This window comes from Saccopteryx leptura, chromosome 3 (genome assembly GCF_036850995.1).
Source record: "Saccopteryx leptura isolate mSacLep1 chromosome 3, mSacLep1_pri_phased_curated, whole genome shotgun sequence".
Classification (NCBI taxonomy): Eukaryota; Metazoa; Chordata; class Mammalia; order Chiroptera; family Emballonuridae; genus Saccopteryx; species Saccopteryx leptura.
In genome coordinates this window covers 344,914,488-344,937,817 of record NC_089505.1, presented here as the reverse complement: position 1 = coordinate 344,937,817, position 23,330 = coordinate 344,914,488, and the positions used below count along the sequence as shown (strand labels likewise).

The 23,330-nt window shown below is 37.4% G+C and overlaps 1 protein-coding gene across 1 annotated transcript in view; it reads left to right on the top strand.

Annotated features, from left to right (window-relative positions):
* Positions 1-23,330, top strand: part of RSPO2 (R-spondin 2) — a 177,345-nt gene that overhangs the window by 68,784 nt on the left and 85,231 nt on the right. The window contains exon 3 of the mRNA XM_066372489.1: positions 22,103-22,291. Coding sequence (XP_066228586.1) covers positions 22,103-22,291 — 189 coding nt within the window. The remainder of the gene's footprint in view (positions 1-22,102; positions 22,292-23,330) is intronic.

The window sequence follows — 23,330 nt, the reverse complement described above, 5'->3', positions numbered from 1 at the left end:
GGTGATATACAATGCATCACAATGTTATCTATATTGTATATGGCCTCCTGAAGGGTCATCTTCTTAAAGAGCTCAAATCTCTATATACACCATCAAAACAGACAGAACCAAGGCCCCTACACCCAGCTGACCATGGGATTTGAACCCACAACCTCAGGGAGAACTCTAGTATTTATCAGAATCCTTACCTAGAAAGCAAACTTCTCAATCTGACAGTAGAGATGCTCTGAGGACTTATGATGTTACACAAGGACCCAATATTTTTTAAAGTTGATTTTATCCAGTCTCTATATAGAGAGAGTATTTGCCAAATTGATTTGAACCCACAACCTTGATGAAAGCTCCAGTATCTACTAGCGGGACTGTATATATGAGGGGACACATGGGACTGTATATACGAGGGGTTACATGGGACTGTATATGAGGGGATGTTATGTGGGACTGTATATATGAGGTTACATGGGACTGTATTTATAAGGGGATGTTATGTGGGGCTGTATATATGAGGGGGTTATCCTTTTTTATTTAACTTTTTTTAATAAATGTAATTTATTTAAACTTTAAATAAACTCTAACAGAGTGTCATTTTGGTAGATGGTGTGCCCCAGGATTTTGTAAATGTAAAAAATGTGCCGCAGCTCAAAAAATGTTGAAAATCACTGGTATACAGGATATATATATATTTAAGACTCTACATGTCAGAAAACATCTTTATTCTGCTTCATAATTGACTATTTTGGGTGGTTCTGGATACTTTCTGGAGATTTTCTGTAGCCATCTTCTTACTCCCAGGTTTCAACCTCAGGATGAGCCCACATCTAACTCTCTTAATCTCATCCCCAGTTCTTCTTCAGCACCCAAGGGGGTGGTGGAAGTTAGGAGCATGTGTGCTTTACCTTTCTGCATCCTCACTTTCAAAAGTCATCATAGGAGCTGATAGTTGGTATTGTATTTTACTTTGGAGTTATCAAGGAGAACTAGAGCTGGACCATAAAGTGGTAAAAGAAGATTTTATTCAGGAGCTATTGCAATGGCAGAAAAGAAATCTAGGAATAGAGCTAGGCTCAATTCCAAATATAGCAAGAAAAAGTGGGGATTTACAGTGAGGGATTAGGGTCAGGGAGGAGTTGGTGGATGCAATATAAGTAGGGGAATTGTTGCTAAACTGACTTGGAGGATTCTTGCAGAAGGCAGGCATGGTGACCAGATATCAAGGGTGGGGACGAGGAGTGTGATTGGATATTGAGGGTGATCCGATATCTGAACTGATTTAGCAGTATATTTGCTACCACTGGGCTATGTAGGCCCAGTCAAAGCTAGTAGAGAAGAGGGCTTAGAGAAGCCTACTAGAGGTTGGCCCACAAGAGAACCTTTGTCATGGTTGAAGTTCCTGTGACTTTACCACATGCATTAAATATTAGAGAATAAACAATTTCTTGCCTGACTGGACACTGGTGCAGTAGATAGAGCATTGGCCTGGGATGCTGAGGACCCATATTCAAAACCTGGAGGTCTCTGGCTTGAGCGTGGGCTCATCAGGCTTAAGTGTGGGCTCACCAGCTTGAGTGAGGAATTGCCTGCTTGAGCATGGATTGTAGACACGACCTCATGGTCACTAGCTTAAGCCCAAGGTCACTGGTTTAAGCAAGGGGACACTGGCTCTCCTGGAGCACCCCTGGTCAAGACACATATGAGAAAGCAATCATTGAACAACTAAGGTGCTGCAACTCTGAGTTGATGCTTCTCGTTTCTCTACTTTCCTATCTGCCTCTTTCTCTAAAAAACAAACAAAAAACATTTCTCAACATAATTCTTGTAACACCTCTCATGAGTGGTGTCACTTTATTTATTTATTTATTTATTTATTTATTTATTTTTTACAGAGACAGAGAGAGAGTCAGAGAGAGGGATAGATAGAGGCAGACAGGAACAGAGAGAGATGAGAAGCATCAATCATCAGGTTTTTTTTTGTGACACCTTAGTTGTTCATTGATTGTTCTCTCATATGTGCCTTGATCGCAGGCCTTCAGCAGACCGAGTAACCCCTTGCTTGAGCCAGTGACCTTGGGTCCAAGCTGGTGAGCTTTGCTCAAACCAGATGAGCCTGCACTCAAGCTGGCGACCTTGGGGTCTCGAACCTGAGTCCTCCACCTCCCAATTCGACGCTCTATCCACTGCGCCACCGCCTGCTCAGGTTCACTTATTTTTTTGTGACAAATTATTAGAACGTGAAATAAAGGGCAGTATCACAGCCATCAAATTACCTGCTGGGGATAATAATAAGTTTTTTCTTAGGCTAATTAATCATGCTCGGTTATTAGCCACATTGAAGAATTTAATCCAAATATGTATGTATATCAGAAAAATGTGACATAACTTTTTCTAAAAAGCTTTGTCACCATATACTTGGCGAGTGTACTTTTGCTGTTTCACTATGGTTAACAAACTAACGTAGGCCTAGAAATCACAGTAATGTGGGACATTTTTCTACAAAAGCAATATGTAGCAAGCTGGGCATTTTAGAGATTAATGATCGATGTAGTTTTAAATTAATTGTTATCTTGAAAGAGTATACTACAGTACTTTTGGCTGCCAATACTAATCTCTACTGGGTAGTAGAAGGCCAAGCCAAAGTACAGGAATTTTAGGGCAAGCTCTTAAGCTTACTTGAGTGTGCAGAAATAGAAATATGCAGTTGAATTTCTTTACAACAATGAACAAATATAATGGTGAAGGCAAAACAAGACAAAAAAACAAACAGAAAAAGGCACAAGGGAGGTGAATTTTAAGTGTGGGAAGGTAAGCATATAGTTTATGTTACAGTTACTAGTATTGATGAGGAGTTTTGGACCCCCCCAAAATTTTGATTAAGGTCTTAAATCATCAGGAAGTAAATTTTGATATCAAGAGTACATTTTCTTACCTTTGAACAAATTAATAGTATACCCACTCCTTGTGTGGACAAGGCCTGCCGGGGGTGAGGACAATGGAGATGCAAAGACCCAGCTACGGAGACCAGGATCAGTGACGCAGATCTGATTTATTCAGAAAGTAAGCTAGTTTATATACACAGGTTCAGCCTGTAGGGCAGGAGTCCCCAAACTACGGCCCGCGGGCCACATATGCCCCCCTGAGGCCATTTATCTGGCCCCTGCCGCACTTCTGGAAGGGGCACCTCTTTCATAGGTGGTCAGTGGAGGAGCATAGTTCCCATTGAAATACTGGTCAGTTTGTTGATTTAAATTTACTTGTTTGTTATTTTAAATATTGTATTTCTTCCCGTTTTGTTTTTTTACTTTAAAATAAGATATGTGCAGTGTGCATAGGGATTTGTTCATAGTTCTTTTTGTAGTCTGGCCCTCCAACGGTCTGAGGGACAGTGAACTGGCCCCCTGTGTAAAAAGTTTGGAGACCCCTGCTGTAGGGTGTTACAGCATGTTCTTCAAAGCCAATGGCTGAAAAAGTCAGGGAGTTGACTGGTTGGCAGTTAGTCACTTCCTTATAGCGGGCAAGCTCCCTCCTGGGTGTGCCTAGGAGGGTTTCAGGTGCTGGAGTGTTCTCATAGCATTGCATCAGCCACAGCTGCTAGGAATGAGCTCTGCACTCTACCTACACCTTGTGATAGATTGATAATTCTCCCGGAAGATGTACAGTAAAATTGGAGAGGATACAAGAATTATACTAAAATGGTCAAGATAGGAGGTTCATGTCCATGAGGAATAAAGAAAACCAGTAAGTACCTATAGACACAAATGTGAGGAGATATGGGCATTTTTTTTAAGGTCATGGATGATATAAATGGTATTGCCGTAACAACTGCCTTATTCCAAGATTTGGTGATCATTGGGATTAAAAAATATCACCTTGCCCAACTATTTATAAACTTATGGAACTGATTACTCTAAGAGAAAGTAGGGGTGGAAAGTATAAATAACCTCAGAAATGATTTATGTAAGTTGTAGATGACAGATTCATAATAAGTTATTACAGTGAAGTAGGATGTTTTGGGTACACTCCTAACCTTTGAGGTTGACATCAAAGTACAGTCTATTCTTCCCACAGCATGACCATTGGTGCCATCATTAGAATCCTGGACTAGAAGAATCATGAGTCTGACCCAAAATGGCAAGACCCATTAGACTTTGATCTGTGCCAGATTTATGTGGGTTGCCGATTTGGGTAAATTTTAGTATGAGAGTTGTTGTAAATCTCATGAATGAAAACCTTAACTTTTATATTTCCTAATCTTTGTTAATTCTTCTTTATATAGTGTACTCATTTTCAACTTTTGGGATGATCTCGTTATCATATAGCCTGCACTTGACTATAATGGTGCTTTGTGACCCTTACTGTAGGTTGAATAGAGTCAAGCCATAACCCTGGGAAATTAATCTTCTAACCTTGGCATTTCTTTTGCATATCAACCTATTTCAATTTACAGTTTAGAAGATAGAGAATAAAATAGAAAGAATATAGTTCAATTAGGTCTTTTTAAAAATAGAAAAATGTATAAATTTCCCCTTTGAATTGATCTTAAGCTATGTATAGGAAGGCATAAAAGGCATTTTAGTCTTTTTAAATACAGAGATTTATTTTCCAATTTTTTGAGGAGTGGATGGCACTAGATTTAAAACTTTGATCTACATGCCCTTAACCGATGTGTAGGAATTGGCTGCAGATCGTGTTATACTACGGATTCGGATTCAATAGGTGTAGGGCGAGGCCGCAGATTGCGCCAGGGAGGCTGCTGCTGCGGGCTGCGGGCTGCGGGCTGCGGGCTGCGGGCTGCGGGCTGCGGGCTGCGGGCTGCGGGCTGCGGGCTGTGTTTTCCGTATTGCGCATGTGCGCACTTTGCTAATGCAGTCCTTCAGTTTGAAAAACTCATCTTGGTTTCAGCTTTCAGACTAATACGTTTTTGGAAAGTTTAAGAAACAGTTAAAACAAATAATGTATATAAACAGGATTCAAATGCTATATTAATTTAGATGTTGAGCTAATCTAGAAATTCCTTCTTTCTATCTATTCTAAATTCTTCCATCTCTTTCCCTTTTCTTTCTTAAATATTCCGATTCCGTATTGCCATGGAAGAAGTGACACAAATATTTCCTGTTTTATATTAACGTGAAACACACACGTACACATGCACACACCCTCTTTCAGTTCTGTGTACTTTGTCTAATAACTGGCAATAAAACTCAGTAAAGGGATTTAAGGCTTATGAATGCTCTACTTGGAGGAAATTGTAATTAAGGTTATTAAGGCCTTTGGGTTCCTGTGTGTATTTTAAGCAAATTAAGATTTTATGTGTTTTTTAAAGAGACAGTAACTCTTCCCTGCCCAGTGATTTCCTCTGCATGGAGAAACACATGCATTAGTGCATATGGTTTAAGCTGCACATGTCCTACCTTGTTCTTACAGATGAATCATTGATTTAACTTAAGGACCCTCCCACCCCCCAATTTTATATGTTAAACTCTGGATAACTTAAAGTAAAAAGTGAGAAATGGTCCGCTGTACAATGTTACCAAAATTATTTTAAAAATAAAATTATTTTTTACTTTCTTTAAAACATTTTAAGGCATTGCCTGACCTGTTTATGGTGGCACAGTGGATACAGTGTTGACCTGGAACGTTGAGGTTGCTGGTTGGAAACCCTGGGCTTGCCTGGTCAAGGCACACATGGGAGTTGATACTTCCTGCTCCTCCTCACCTTCTCTTTCTAAAATGAATAAATAGGAAAAATATCTTTAAAAATATTTAAAAAAACCATTTTAAGGCAGAATAATTGTCATTTACCTTTTATATCCAAAACAGCCTTGTTTTCTATATAAAAAAAGAAGTAGTATGAGCTCATTGCAAGACATTAATGAAGTGCTGAACTGTATAAAGAAAAAGATCAACTCAGTTTATATTCTTACATTAACCACTGTTAACATTTCTTTGTTTCTTTTTCTAAGGTACTTTTCTGTGTATATGTAGGAGGTAGAAATTTTCTAAAACACATATTCAGGGGTGCAACAAAGCCACTTTATTTTCTAAACTTGAATTTAGTGTCTATCTTGAGGCCTTGTTCCTCTGAGTAGTGGAAAATTAATCCTGGTAAATTCATGTACTCTGCAAATTAAGTGTTTTTCCATTTTCATCCCAGATGAGCTCTGCCCTCCTTTTCTCCTCCCAGTCCCTTCTCAGTGAGGTTTGCCTCAGGTTTGTCCAGGGAGGAAAGGGGGGAGGCCCTCTGTCCCACCAGTGCCCTTGTCACTTCTGCACTCTGTCGCTGACCTTTACTCTTCCACATCTAGCCCTGCACACCCCCTGCCGTGGCAGGAATTCACGGAGGCTCTGTCTATGTGCTCTGTGTCTTCTGTCCTGAGTTGGAGGCCATCCCTGCTCTGGGATCGCTCTCAGCCTCTTCTGAGCTCTTTGGAACGTGGGGTTCTTCTGGCAGGTCTGCTCTGGCCCTGTGGGGACTGGTCAGGCCCTCTCGGCCCCCATGTCTCCCCTCCTGCTGTGGGTGTCCTGGTCAGAGGAGCTCACCTGGATGCTCCTACTTCCTTAGGTTTTGCAGAGATCTTCTGGTCTGAACCCGAACTTTCTGAGGACAGAATATGAATATCTTTTGTCCTACATTCCCCTAAGCTTAGGGCACAGGTCCTTTTGTAGAGACTCACTCAACATAATTGAGGTCTCGGCTCCCTCCCTCCCAAATCATGGGGGCTTTATCTTGTCTAACCAGATAACTGTCTTGGATAGATTGCACAGTCCTTTATGATTATTTAGGACAAATATTTTTTGTTCTGTGTCTTTGTGTCACTGGTTTTTGATACTTAAAAGGAAAAACACATCTCAGTGTCTTCTAAAGCAGTAAACTTAAGGATAGGGAAGGTTTTTTGTCTCTTTCAAAAGTTATAAAATATTATTTGGAAACTCAAAATTTGAGCATTAGTACTTCTTTGAGAACCCTTTCCTCAGTATATTTGAATGAAGAAAAAGCTAAGGGCTAAAAATGCATATAAAAGGAAACATTAGTTATTACTTCAGAATATCATGTCATTACACATAATCTGTATGTGTTTTTAAAATAAATAGAAATAGAGTACTACATTGATTTTTATAATCTGCCTTCCTTCCTACATTGTTCTATAAGAGCCTTATTTACATGTTAACTAACATTGCAATGTATAATTAATGACCTATAAAGTCAATATTTTAGTTCTAACATAAATTATTCAGTATTCTACAGATGGACATTGGCTTTTTAGTATCTTTTTACTATTAAAACTAATTCTTTGATGTAAGTTATATATCTTCATGTATTTGTCCAGTTCTTTCTTCAGGACTACTAAGAGTGACATTACTGGGTCAAAGGAGATGGTTCTACTACTTTACATTAGCATCAGCAGTCTATGAGATGACCATTTCCTAAATGCTTACCAATAGTTTTTAATTGTCAATGTCTTAAACTTTAATATATGATGATGTTGATTATATATTTTAACTTATTGAGTTTATTGAGGTGGCATTTGTTAATAAAAGGATACAGGTTTTAGGTGCACAGTTCTATAATACAACCTCTGTATATTGAATTGTGTGTTCAACACCCCAAGTTGAGTGTCCTCCCTCAGCATCTAATCCCTCTCTATCCTCCTCATTGCTCTCCACCCCCTTTCTTTCCTACAATCCCCACAGTCGTCTGTGTCTGTACCTTTTCTTTCTTTGCTTAATCCCTTCACCTGTTTCATCCAGTCCCCCAACCCTTATCATTTTTACTTTAATTTGCATTTTTGTCACTAGTAAGGTTGAACATTTTTATGTATATCTTTTCTATTTATTTGTTGATCATTTCTATTTTTAATAGTTTATTTATATTCCCTACTTTCTTTTCTAGAAGGACTTTTCTCTATGTTGATTTTCAAGTATTCATTATATAAAAGTATCTATTCTTTCTTTTATGTTGCTATAAATTTTTTCCAGTTTGTTTTTTTGTTTAATAAAATTTTTTAGGGAGTGGAGGGAAGGGTGGAAAGAGGGACAAATATAATGTGATGGAAAATGATTTGACTTTGCATGATGGGTACATAACATAATCAACAGTTCAAATGCTATAGAAATGTTTACTTGAAACTTATGTACTCTTATGGATCAATGTTGCTCTGTTAAATGTAATTTTCTAAGTAAAATAAAAAAAAAATAAAGTTTTTTTTTGGAGTTTCTCACTGTCACAAAGCCTTTCAGAAGGTTCTTTTTAATTGTTCCATAAAGATAGACTTTAAAATGGGCAAACCATTTTACAAAGTGATTTTTGTATTATATATGCATGAAATTGGAGTACATTTAAATATGTTTATAATCATTGAACACTTGAATCTAATTTTGTTTTTCATTTATATTACTTATATGATAACATCTGATTCTCTTTATGCCAATTGGTCTCTATTAGGCTATAGTGCAAAAGAGATTGTCCCGTAATTATTCATAGGGAGAAAGATTGCATTGGTTTGTAGGATGATGTAAACCTCTCAGTTAATAAGTGACCTGGATGTTCAGAAAATGTTCATGACAGCATGGACTCTAGTGTCTTGTCTCCTTTGTAGAAGGTGATCCTCAAAGGTCGGGTGGCTGCTTCTGTGAGTGACGTAGTTCATGGCTTGAGCATGGAGAGTGATGAGCTGAAATAGAGACGGTATTCCTGTTTACTAGGGGCAGCTGCTGTACAGCTCAGGTCAGTGGTTGTTACACAGAAATGTGGTCATACCATATGACTCTTCAAGAAAAAGCGAGAAGTCTGATTTCTGTTAAAATTTAGAAGAGAAATATGGTGTGGAGAAAACAAAATGCTCCTACAGACTGCATTAGGGTTCATGATCATTGATTGGAAAACTCTGGCCTATATTCTTTCTAGGCAGAGGTACTCTACCTAAGAGAACAATGCCCCTTCGGGCTGTATACTGCATAACCATATGTTGTGGCCCTAGAAATGCTTATATAGCACAATGATGAACTTCGTTGCAAAATATATCTAATTTCTCCTTCACTCTCTTGGGGAATATGTGTGTACACACATGAAAGTCTGAGCCTAGTGATTGGTTCTTATATTGAGCAAATACAAAACACCTTGCAATCTCTGTGTACTAGCTTTGTCTATTGACAAGAATTATGTACAAGTATGTGCTCCTCTTTCATCACATCAGGAGGCTCATGATGCAGTTGGACCCATTCTCGTGATGTTCAGTTTGATCACTCAGTTAATGTGAATTTGGCCCACACTCCTAATCATATAAAGGCAACTGCCCCTTTTGGAATTAATAGGTAATATTTTGGGTGAAATTTTGCCTAATACACTTTCACATAATGGTGTTAGGATAATGATAATATTTATACTTGCCTGAATTAAAATTATATATATTAATTTAGTGAGAGGAAGGGAGGCAGAGGCAGACTCTCACATGCACCCCAACCAAGATCCACCTGGCAAACCCACCAGGGGGCAACACTCTGCCCATCTGAGGTGTTGCTCCAATTGCTCAGCAACTGAGCTCTTCTTAGCATCTGAGACAGAGGCCATGGAGCCATCCTCAATGTCCAGGACAAACTCACTCAAACCAATCAAGCAATGGCTGCAGGAGGGGAAAAGAAAGAGAGAGAGAGAGAGGTGAGAGGGAGAAAGAGGAGAAGCAGATGGGTGCCTCTCCTGTGTGCCCTGACTAGTAATGAAATCCAGAACATTAATATGCTGGGCTGATACTCTACAACTGAGCAAACCAGCGAGGCCCTAAATTATCATATTAAACCAGCCAGGGCCTAAATTATCATATTAATGATGGCAAAATGTGACTAAAGTCACTTAAGTGCACATTGTATGATATTCTATAAGACAACTGGCTGGACTCTAAAGGTCTCCATGCATAGACCAAAAAAAGTGGGTGAGGTATTCCAAATTAAAAGGGCTGAAGAAACAAACCAATTACAATGCACAATCCTTGGTTGGTTTCTGGATAGATGAAAAATAGAACATTTTTAGGATAGCTGAGCAAGTAAGAATATGGACATAATATTAGTAATATTATCTTACTCATGTCAATTTTTGAGGTCTGGCAGTGGCATTGTAATTATGTAGGAAAATGTCCTTATTCTCAGAAGGTGTATGCTGAAGCATAGAGTGTGAAGTATTGCGATGTCTATGATTTTCTTTCAAATAATGTACTTAAAATGTATGCATGTGTATTTCCATATCTTTTTATCTATAGATCTAAGTGTATATAGATAGAGACAATGATATAGAAATTGATTTATACAGAGAAAAAGCAGGGGAAATTATCCTTTTAACAATAATGAGATTTTTATATGACTTATTCTTGTATTTTAATTTAGAAACATTAGCTATGAACCCAAACCTGTTTTCTTTCAAACTTTTGAAAATACACAGTTTTAAAGTTTTCAATTGTATTTCTAGGGTCACAGTCTCTGTAGTCCACTGTTAAAAGCCCCATGGTTAACGGCATATTGTCACATTTTCAACAAATTCTTTCTGTATCCAACTTAAGTCTTGAGTGGCTCCTTCTGTCATTTCTGCAGTTGTCTGGAAGATACATTGTCGATAAGCTCGGCCAAGCTTTATCAGCATACTGAACATTTTGTCTGTATATTCCCTGATACTATGCATACATCAATGCACATACTGTACTAGTTTTTCTCCTTGTGATATTCTTCTCCAACTGGCAAACTGCTGCTTTCTCTTTAAGATCCAACTCATATTACCACCTATTCTCTGCTCTCCCAGGATAAATTAGATCTCTAGCCTCCCTGCCCCAAGCACTTGGTGCCATGTACATAAAATACAATTTCAAAACCACAGCCCCTTGAAGGATTCTCACTAGACAAATATAGCAGAAGTTGAGTGTTAATACAGTAACAGATTATAGTCCACTGAATAAAATCCATGATTCCCTACGGATATAAACAGTTAAGTAAACAAGTAATTGAGGGTGAAGGGGAGCTCTAAAGCTAGAATCCCCCCTAATGAATGGAAAAGAAATGATGGTGTTAGAGAACCACCTTTGATAATCATCGGAATAATGGTTGATTTAGGCAAGAATCATCAGTGGATGCCAAAACAAGTGTGGAAGTTTGATGAAGAACAGGATACATGTACAGTCTTCCTGTATGTCCTCAAAAATTACTGATTATAGAGAGAAATAGTGCCTTTAAAATATAGAAACCCGACAGACACTATCTTAACCAAGAGATCAAAAGTTAACATCACAAGTAATGTAACCAAATTCATCTTGTGCCACCTGACACGCATAAGGAAAGGATTTAACATCATTTTATACACTTTACCCAAAGTGCATGACTAATCATGAGGGAACATTAGACAAACTCAATGGACATTCTCCAAATCACTGACCTGTTCTCTTCCAAAATGTCAAGCTCACGAAAGAGGAATTGTCCCAGACTAAAAGGACAGGACAACCTAATGCAATATGTAATCTTGGATGCGATTCTAGTCTTGGAGAAAAAGAGATGTAAAGAATGTTATTGTAAGAATTGAACATGGACCATGGATTAGAAAATAGTGTTATATCAATATGCTTGATATAAGACAAACGTCTTTGATTTTCAGAGATACAGAGTGAACACGAATGAATTTAAAGGCAACAGGGCATAGTGTCTGTGACTTAACACTCAAACAATTCAGAAAAATAGTGTATGCCTATATTTGTATCCACACATAATGTCTATACACAGATCTATGTATACACACATAACTATGTTTATATACACATCTATGTTTTTTTGAAAGTGACCAAATACTATTTAGTGTTTCATTAACATTTATGTAGTTTGCCTGTGGCTTCCAAGGCTCGGAGGGAGTTGGGGAGAACCAGTACAGAGGTATCTCTTCTTTGTGTCAGTCTGTCCTCCCTCCCTCCCTCCCTCCCTCCCTCTTTTTTGCGCATCTTTAAAGTCTAGTGCTGATCATTTGTAGGACTTGCCCAGTCTTTCTAATTATATAGGTATGCTTGCTGTGCTACTTCAAAGGCCCCTTGGCCAGGACAGGATCTGTCTTCAAAGACAGTGAGGAGAGTGGCCCATTTGCAGGAAATTGCATGGTTTGGGGGTGATTTTTTTTTTCTACTTTGAACTTGTCAAGTGGAGATCCTTATTTAATAAGTGCTGACTTTTTGCTGTATGCCCCAATAGTTAGACTTTTCATGTTTAATTCTGAAGCCTTTTTTTTTTTTAACTTCTAGCAGAAGAAACCTGTAACTCAGTTTCCCCTGTTACCTTTTTTTTTTTTTTTAATTATTTAACAGTTTTTATTTTGAAGTTTGCTTTTGTGGACGACATCTTAATTTTGTTGGTTTATGAGACCTAATGTAGTCCTAGTTATGTTAGGAGAGAGTTAGTATAGTGCTCTTAGTGAGTTATAGGATCACAAAAGTAACTGATTATTTTGCTGTAGCTCAACACAGAACAAAGGGGCAGTGAGTAAATTATGAGGGTATAGCCTAATGAAAGAAAGTTCTCACAGTTTTACTCACGTTATAGGGCCTCCCCCCCCTTCCCCCGCCGGTGCTTCTAATGGAGAAATAGCATGGCTTTTGAAATCGGGTTGGAGCTAGGTTCAACTTGGTCACTAACAATTAACTGTAGGACTTTGGGAGGTTTTCTTAAACTCTCTGATCTGTTTATTTATTTTGATAAACAGAAATTGTGATAATAAGCATTACTTTAAAAAAGTATGAGAGCATGTAGCCTGCAATTTGTCATGTAATCTGTTCCCCAAGTGTGTTTTCATTTCTTTTCCTCCTCCTGTTTACCCTCCTCTTCTTTTCTGCTTCTGAATGGGTGGAATTTTCTTAGAATAAGAATGATTAAGAAGCGAGATGTCAAACTGGGTCTTAGGTAGGGAGGATATGAAGTTAGCAAATCAACAAAAACATGTTAAAACAAACTGTTTATTAATGTTAGATGCAAACAATTAATTAAAAAATTATTGAGAACTAAATCCTGTGTTGGTCTCAAGATTTAGGAGTGAATCATTCTGATTTTGTTAACATATGTGATATTTTTTACCAACAGTGACTTATATAAATATAATAAAGCTTTCACTTTTTTATTTTTTTGCACCAGAGTCTATTCCTGAATAATTCTTGCATAATAATGTTTGTCAACCCTAAGGGTTTGTTAATTGTGTTTTTCATTAAGGCAACTTAAAAAAAATTTATTATCTTTGTTTGAAGAACCATTTCTCTAGAAAGTAGTGAACAGAGTGCTGATTCTCAATTTTAAAACACAGTGGTCTAACCCATGGAAGTTTCCACATCTAAAACACATGGAGTCTTTCATCTGGTTAGTTATGACACTGATTCTTCTCCAGGGCTGTGTTTATGACACCAAATAAGCCATCCAGTTTCCTTTCCATTTATTGTTTTAAATGAAAATGGAGTAATAAGCAGGGGTTGGCAAACTAATTTCTACTCTAGGAAGCAGGTGGTACACGAGGAGCAGTCGAACAACGTGCACATGAGGGGAATACATGTTAGATAGACTCCATCCTGTCCCTCTTTCATTAAACAAATTAATCTTTGGGTAGGCAAGAGGGAGAGATTTTTTCCTGCAGGCAGTTGGATAGGTCAGATACTATGGCACTTATGGTATAGTATTTAGGAAGTATGCAAAACTATTTTGAAACAGTGTTAGTATAGGAAGTATTTAAGTACTTTATGGGATAAAAATCTAGCTCTGAGAATAGTTGGTTCTTTATATTAAAATAATTGGATTATCTCCTTATGTAAACATGGAGCCTTTTGAATGTGGTAGTTTTACAGTCTTCATGAATATAGATATTTCGGTCGGCCCATGTTGGAGTTACCATTAGCACCAACAGTCTGTCAGCATTTCCACGAGGTCCTTTAAGTATGTTAGGAAAGCCCAAGCCAACCCTTGGCATGAGCGGTCTATGCGACACAGCAATTTCCAGCTATGGCTTATAGGATGAGACACATGCTAACTGTAAAGTTTACTTTTCTTTTGGCATTAGAATAATTTTATGGAGTAAATTTTTTTTTCTCTTTCACCGATTTAAACAGGTGGCTTATTTCATACAAAATAAGATATAATTTTCCCCTTGTTTCAAAGCATCATATGTATATCTTTGGGAAAATGAGCAGTCTTCAATCATCTTATATTTTTTTCTCACTTTGTCAACTAATCGACGTTATTTGTGGTCGAGTTGTAGAAGCTGAAGAGCTCGTGATTCTGGTGCCATATTTTGTCTGCTTTAATAGCTTAGTTTTGTGAGGAGAGTGTTCTGATTCTTCATTGTACCCCCCTCACCCCCCTCTTATTACTTGTGAGAATTAACATCTAGTGTAGAGAAATGCACTAAGAATGATTTTTGTGTTAAAGAGTTTGTAGGAGGTGGGGAAGGGAATAATTCTTATAGCACTTGGCCTCCAAAATGAGTGCTAATTAGGAAAAATTCATCATTTAGGAAATTGTATATGCTAAACTGAGAGCCCATGATTTTAATTTTTTTTAATCAAGATCTAGACAGCTACTTTTTTTTTTTTTTTTTTTTGTATATGTGTCTTTCTACTTGAATTTGGGTATTAATGGCTGTTTTGGAAACATGTTTCTGAAATCCCATTTAATTCATTGAAATTCTTCTGTTCTCCGTGAGCTCCTGCCATGGCCCAGGCTGGGATGTGACTGATTTGATCCGTGCGGAGAGGTGGCAGGCCGCAGTGCCAGTTCCAGCATTCCTGGAGCTTCTCTCTGGCCCTGAGCCCTGAGGATCAGGACCTGATGGATGCTGATACAAAGCACCAAAGTACCTTGCATTGCAATTGATGTGTGTTCAGAAGCTCTTTTGGGAAATTGTGGCTTTCCCCACCAGATGTGCAGCCCACATCTGCTTTAGCTGCTTACGTTTTGGGTGAAATATGTTGAAGGAGTACTGCTTTGTCTCAAGGTAAAATGTGTTGAACCAAAGTTATTTTTCCTCTGATGACTGTAGCGATTGTTTGCTTTGGTATATGCTTTCAATCTCTTTCAACTTTTTGGGTTTTTTTTAGGTTTTTACCTTGAATTTTTATTTTATCTTATTTTTCTATTGCAGTTTGCATTCAGTATTATATTGTATTATATTCAGGTGTACACAACATAGTGGCTAGACAATCATGTACTTTACAGAGTGTTCTCTCGATAGCTCCAGTGCCCACCTGGCAACATACACGCAATCTCCTATAGTTTTGCAGACTGTTTTTGGTTGTTTTTTTAAAAAACTTTTTTGATTGATTGATTTTAGAGGGAGAGGAAGGGTGGAGAGAGAGAGAGAGAGAGAGAGAGAGAGAGAGAGAGGGGAACATAGATCTGTTCCTGTATGTGCTTTGACCAGGGATCAAACTGGCAACCTCTGTGCTTCGGGATTATTCTCTAACGCAGTGGTCCCCAACCTTTTTTGGGCCACGGACCAGTTTAATGTCAGAAAATATTTTCACGGACTGGCCTTTAGGGTGGGACGGATAAATGTATCACGTGACCGAGATAAGCGTCAAGAGTGAGTCTTGGATGTAACAGAGGGAATCTGGTCATTTAAAAAAAATAAAACATCGTTCAGACTTAAATATAAATAAAACGGAAATAATGTAAGTTATTTACTTTTTCTCTGTGGACCAGTACCGGTCCGCGGCCTGGGAGTTGGGGACCACTGCTCTAACCAACTGAGCTATCAAGCCAAGGCTGTCTTGAATGTTCTTTTTATTATTAAATTTATTGGGGTGACACTGGTTAAAAAAATTATTCAAGTTTTAGGTGCAGAGTGCTCCAACACATCATCTGTACATTGCATTGTGTTCACCACCACAAGTCGAGTCACTATCCATCACCATTTATCCCCCTTTACCCTCCTCTACCTTCCTCCACCTCCCTCCACCTCTCAGACTGTCTTGAGTTAATGATGTCTGTGACTTGTTAAATGAAAAGCAGAATGTGTCTATCATGTTCCGGATAGTTCTGTTGTGCTTTCAAACAGTCTCATGTAAAACATTTCTATTGCAACTATACCTGGGTTCATCCTTTTTTTCTTGACCTATAGTTATTGAGCATTCTGGGCCTCTCTGTGACATTTTAGTTAAAACAAACTTGAAGCTTTCTGCTCTCCAGTGCAGTGTAAAAAACATCCTGTCCAGTGAATCACACTGTGGCCATTGTTAATTGTAATTCTAAATGTACTTCTGAAGCGCCAGCCTATGAGGATTACGGCTCAAACGGTGCTGGTGCTGAAGGGTAAGTAGAAGCTTATAATTGTGAAAATTTTCTTTATGTTTTGTTTTTAAAAATAGCACTTCATGTGGTAAAAAAAATAAACCTGTGGCTCTGTTAGCTCTTTTTCTTCACATTTTAAAATCTCCTCGTAGCTTTGAGTTTTGGTAGAAAAAGCAAAATCATCTGATAAAAGACCTTTAATCCTGTTGTCATTAAAAGTATTCATCACTAGAGATGATTTTCATATTTTTTTTGGGGGGGGGGCTTATAAATTTTTAGAAATAGTATTTTCCCAAGAAATACATCTATAAATAAGGATATATCTGATCTTTCATTTCTAATTAACATGTTTAGGTTGATAAAATGGTACTATTAACTATCAAATAACATTTTCGTCTGGCCTGTGGTGGCGCAGGGGGTAAAGCGTCAACCTGCAATGCTGAGGTTGCCAGATGGAAGCTCTGGGCTTGCCTGGTCAAGCACATATGGGAGGTGATGCTTCCTGCTCCTCCCTGCCTCTCTCTCTTTCTCCTCTCTAAAATGAATAAATAAATAAGAAAAAAACACTAAAAAATAAGAATAACATTTTCAAGCAGCCAATTAATATGGATTTCTCAAAGCTAATACTTTGAGAAGTTAATTTTGTAAGGCTTTTATGTCAAAATATTATCTATTGAAGAACTTATGACAAAAGATAAAAAGAGATTGAGAAAATAATGGTTTAATTATTAGAGGCTCTTATATTTTGGAATATTTTGGCCCTTTTGCTCTTTATTATGATGCTTGAAATTTTCTCTAGATTAAATTCATGTTAATTTAGCCTTCTAATACTTTAATGGATGTGTGCAAATGTATCTCTAAGCTTTATTAACATTATTAATTTTAACATTCTCTGTCTAGGGCACGATGATTATAATGGTGAACATCTAGATTGTTAAAATTCTTTGTCTTTGTATCAAAGATCAGATTACATATTTTATGTGATATTTTCTAAAAATACTTACAGTTTAATATGAAACTAAGCAAAGTGTCCCAAAATAGGCATTTCTCATTTCAGTCAAATCTTTTGTGGGTCAATTCATGACCTTGATTGCTTAGTTGAGTAGGAGCAAAGTAGTGCACATGATTACAGGATTTTTTTTTTTAACCTAGTGTTACCAAGCTCTAGTGGGAGGATCTATGCCCAACATGATTTGTATAAGATCCAACATGGAAGTTCCTGTTTTTGGTGCCTGACATAGGGTTTTTGTTTTTAAATATATGTCTTGAATTTGGAGTTGGACAGAGATAAATTAGCAATTTTATGATAAGCTTGATCAGTTAAGTTTAGACTAATTATTCATTTCTTACAAATCTGTTGAACTTGTAACATTATTTAATCAGAAAATATGGAGTGAGGCTAAGATGCCAACAGCCCATTGTTCAGTCCCATTATTTTCAAAATTAGAAATCTGTACCATTTGTCAGGAATGGATGCCTTCACTTAGAAGGAATTTAGATTTCCTCTTGCTTGGCAAGGACTAACTCCAGAAACAGGGGAGCACTTTAAAAAAGTGTTAGGAGTGTATTGGAAACAGATGGGCATTCAACACCTACACAAAATGCTCTATGGGATAAAATGTGAAGAACTAAATTTGATTTAACAAAGGATCAAATTTAAAATACCAAGATTCATTAAAAACAAAACTTAAGTTGCAAAAAAAATTGAAAAGGAACACAAATCAAATAATTAGAACCAAAAGTAAAGAGTTCTACTTATGCTGTTTTTCTTTCTTGATATATTGTACTTGTTAGTGACATCGGTATTGTTGCCTGGTTTCTGCCTCATGGTTTGTCTTCTTGTTTTTTTGCTTTTTTTTTGTTTTTTAATATCCACATATTCTTTTTGAGATATGTGTGGATTTGTGTTAATACCATTAACACTTTGTTTTGAGGATTTTTCATGTTCTAAGTGATATATTTCATCTTTAGAGTTTGAGGTGGGTCTAGTTTTAGGAAAGTGTTTTAGTTGGAGTGATAAGGCTCTGGGTCTCAGCAGGCTTTAGGGTAGGAAAAGTTGGAGCTTACAGAGAGAGCAAATAAACATGGTCCTCAGCACTGGGAATTAAGATCTGTTTATTCACCTGCATACTTGAATTAAATCTCAAAGCAATAGGCAGAGCCATTTGACTTATTAAGATCCTGACAAAATAAATTACTTTAGTCATGTTTAAAGGTTTCTTTTTGCCTGATGTTAGATACAGAGATTGGTGAAATCATCATATAACAGATGGAGAAGTTTTGGTTAAATTGTTAAGCTATTGATTTATAAGGTAGAGGCTACTAGGCTAGTAGACACTGGAAACTGGCTAATTAAACTAAAAGTCTGTTTGAGGTTTGGGGCACGAAGCTTCAAATTGCAAACACTATATGTGCCCTTGCCCTTCAGCATTAAGAAGTACTATTAATGACTAAAGAAGGTTGGAGGAAAGGAAGAACGAACACTTAGGTTAGGTGTGGCTCACATCACTTTTGTTTAAGAGAATTCCTCATGTGCAGGGTGATAAAGATATCTAAGATATAGACTCTGGTAAGCATTCCCTAATTTGTTTTCATTAAGCCAATCAAGATTCAAGTAAATAGAACAATGAGTTCAAGGGTTTTAATAATACCTTTAAAAATACATGGAGAATAATTTGTTGACTCTGAAATCTTTGTGGCCAAGATGAAAGTTGGTATCTGATACATAAAAACAGAACAAAAACAAAAAGCCTTTAATTTATGTTGATTCTCTTAGTTCTGTAATTCTCTTTTTTCCCTACTTTTTACAACAGAGTGTGATTTAGGGTGATAAAGAACACTTGGTTTAACTTTTGAACTGAAAGTAAGTATAGCTTCAGCTTCAGTTTGTGATGACTGGTACAGAGAGCCTTCTTAAACCATACTGCTCTGTATGTAAACCTTCCAGATTCTCTTTTTACTTAGGAACTAAGTTGGGGTATTACCTTTTCAAATCTTTAGTTAAATTGAAGATCAGAAGGCAGCCAGCAAACTCCCCTTAGACATGCTCCTATTTAAAGGCTTGTTCTTTCACAAGAGTCATAAATTGCTTCTCTAAATATCATGCCATGGGGTCTTCGTGCTTAAGGTGGGATCTGTTCATAGACAACCTAAAAATTAAAATGAGCTGGGTTCCCAGGGACCACCTCTTCTGCCAAAGCCATTTCACCCAGCATACAGCCACTGCATAGTCCCAATTCTGTTCCTCCCACTCAGCTTTCTGTACCCTCCCCACCCCTTTCCCTAACGCCCCCCCCCCCCCTTACACAGAGAAGTTAAGCTGTATCCCAGTCTCTCAAACTTACATGCTCACTCCTTGCATCCTTCTCAAAACACCAATAGCAATATCAGAATAAAACCTCTTGAGGTGGCTGGGGAAATTGTAAATAGTGTATATTACAGGCTTATTTGCAGTCATCTATGTGAAAATACTCTGTAAGTCATAATTATCAAAGTAAGGTATAACAGAATCCTACAATCAGTATAAAAGCAGGGAAATTGACTCAACAATAAGTGGTAGAATGAAGTAGAGAGATGTGGGTGAGAGCTGAGTTGCCATAAATAGGTCTGAGCGAGAAAAGCACTCATATTTTATACAGTTACTACAGTATATCTGTTTTAGATGTCACTGGTTTAGAAGTTACGTATTACTCTTTTTGTAGTTGCTATCGAGAGTTTTAGCAGGTGCATTTAATCTTCCTCACTCATAATACAGGAACTTTAAATACTTTAACTTTGGCTTTCCTCAAGCCTCATGTTTTTGCTGTTGGATATAAAATATGAACTATTTTAAAATCCTGAGACTTAATCATTTTTAAATTACTATTTTTATATTTTTATAGGTATAACAACATATTTCTCAAGTGGTTTAATCACTATTCTTTATTGCATTCTGCTTCCTTCTGGGTTTCATTCTATTTTCTCCAATACACACATACACACATACATACATACATACGTCTATTAGTTCTTTAAGTAAGTGTTTCTGATTAATAAGTTCTTTGCCTTTATTTTGTCTAAAAATATATTTTGCCTTCATTTTCCAACTATCATTTAATTGGTTATAGAACTACGGTTTGATAACTTTTCCCCAGCTACTTAACATGGTTTCTGATGAGAAATCTGCTGAAAGTCAGATTTGTGTTCTTTTCTAGGTCATCTGCTGTGCCCCTCTAGTTTGACTTCCTTCTTTAGTTATAATTATGCTGTGTTCAGATGCTAACATTTTACTGATCTATTCAGGTCTCTAAATTTTTCATTTAGGAGCTGATGTCTTTCTTTAATTCTGGAAATGAATTAACCATGTTCACTTCGAATATTACAATATGTCTTACTCATTGTCTTTATTTGGTTCTGCAACACCTAATAATCATGTACTGGAACTTCTTCAATTTTTTATTTCATGCTTCTTACCCTTTTTACATTTTCATCTTTATATTGTTTTGTGCTATAGTTCTGTAAAACTAGTTTCCAGTTAACTCCCTCTCTCCTAGTTTACCTTTTAACTTGTCAGGTTTAGAGTGTTCATTTCTTTTTCACTTTTTGCACATTATTTTTATAATATTGTTCTTATGTGATTTCTAGTCCTTATTTTATTTCTTCAGACATTCTAAAGATACTCATTTAAACCGCTTTTTTAGATTCTTCTGTTATTATTCTTTTTTAAAAAAGATCTTATTTATTGATTTCAGAGAGAGAGAGAGAGAAAGGCAAGGGGGAGGAGCGGGAAGCATCAACTTGTTGCTTTTTGCATGTACCTTGACTGGGCAAGCCCAGGGATTTGAACTGGCAGCCTCAGCATTCCAACCTGTGGCTTTATCCACGGCACCACCACAGGTCAGGCCATTTCTGATTCTTTAGATGAGACTGATGATGACTCTTCCTCACAGTGGTTTGCCTGTACATGTGACTTGTTCATTTTGATGTTAAGGTAGTTTTTCATGAAAGTTTGAGCTCTCAAAATTATGAAAAATTTAGAGTAGTTTCAGATTTTTTTTCCTTGTTAGATTTTGCTGGATTTGGACAAGCTTCTATGCTAATCTCTTGACCTAAGGACTCCATATTACATTGATAATTTAGGCTTGGATCCTACTCTTGGATGTCTGGCAGATGTGGCATTCTTATTTCTCATGGGTTATATTTTGTCTCTCCTCCACTCACCTCCTTAATACCCCTAATCCAGGGTTGGAATCATCTTCTCTGGCCAGTTGGAGTGGGTTTCTAATGCTTATTTCATGGACAAACAGCCCTCACAACTCCAGTGAATGTAAAGAGAACCAAGTGTCAGCTCTTTATGTAACTATTTCTTTACTTTTTAAAAAAAATATATTTATTCATTTTTTTAGAGGGGGAGAGAGAGAGAGACAGAAAGAAGGGGGAGAGGAGCAGGAAGCATCAACTCCCATATGTGCCTTGACCAGGCTTTCGAACCGGCAACCTCAGCATTCCTGGACACTGCTTAATCCACTGCGCCACTGCCAGTCAGGCTACACAGCTATTTCTTGATCTAGATTCAGGACCCTGCCATGAGGTCTACCTATGCCTGATATGCCATCTTCACGAGCCCTTCAGTTTGAGATTCTGGCCTCAACTCTGACTCTAAATTTCCTCTTTGTTTCTAAATTTGGCTGTGTAACGATCATTTTTCTCAAAGGTTGCAGAGGATATTTTGTTTAGATTTTCTATGTGATTAAAATAAAAGAACAAGAGATAGTTGTCTTCACAGCATGTCGTATTGACCAGAAGTCTAATCACATACATATTTAAACATACTTTTTTTTTTCTTTTACAGCTAGTTATGTATCAAATCCCATTTGCAAGGGTTGCTTGTCTTGTTCAAAGGACAATGGGTGCAGCCGATGTCAACAGAAGTTGTTCTTCTTTCTTCGAAGAGAAGGCATGCGCCAGTACGGAGAGTGTCTGCACTCCTGCCCATCAGGCTACTACGGACACCGGGCTCCAGACATGAACAGATGTGCACGTGAGCAGTTCACTTTTGTCTCTCCTTTTTACTGTTCATGCAACTTAGGAGGAGCTAAGTTGAAATTTTTGACTAAATAAATAAATAGATAGATAGATCAAAGGAACATCGTTAATATACTACAGAAATAGTCAAAACTGAAACTTAAAAAAATTGAGTGGGGTGGAATAAGAACACTAATCTTTTGTGTAGAAATATATTGCACACACATGCTCTTTTTTTGGTTACTGTTTTTTAGATCAAAATATTTTATTCTTAACAAGTTCTTTTATTTATTTTTTATTTTTATTTATGATTTTAATTTGTGTTTACATCGATTCAAGTGTCTCACCAAATATATCTCCCCCACCCCCTTATTCCCCTTGACCCCCCCATGCCCCTCCCCCCAATTCCTTCCCCCCTCCCCTCCAGGATTTGCTATCCTGTTCTCTGTAATGCTGTGTTATGTATATATAATTTCATTAATCTATTTCCTTTCTCTGATCCCATTTTCTCTTCTACTTTCCCTCTGACTGCTTTGCCTCTGGTCCCTTTGATCCTGCCTCTGCCTCTGTTCCATTGCTCAGTTCACATTGTTCATTAGATTCCTCAAATGATGAGGTCATATGATATTTTTCTTTCTCTGCCTGGCTTATTTCACTTAGCATGATAGTTTCCAGGTCCATCCATGTTGTCTCGAAAGGTAAGATTTCCTTCTTCCTCATGGCTGCATAGTATTCCATTGTGTATATGTACCACAGTTTTTAATACACTCGTCCACTGACGGACACTTGGGCTGTTTCCAGATCTTGGCTATTGTAAACAATGCTGCAATAAATATGGGGGTGCATATCTTTTTTTGAATCAGTGATTTGGTATTCATAGGATATATTCCTCAAAGTGGGATGGCTGGGTCAAAGAGCAGTTCCATTTTTAGTTCTTTGAGGAATCTTCATACTGTTTTCTACAGTGGCTGCACCAGTCTGCATTCCCACCAGCAGTGCAGGAGAGTTCCCTTTTCTCCACATCCTCTCCAGCACTTACTATGTGTTGTTTTGTT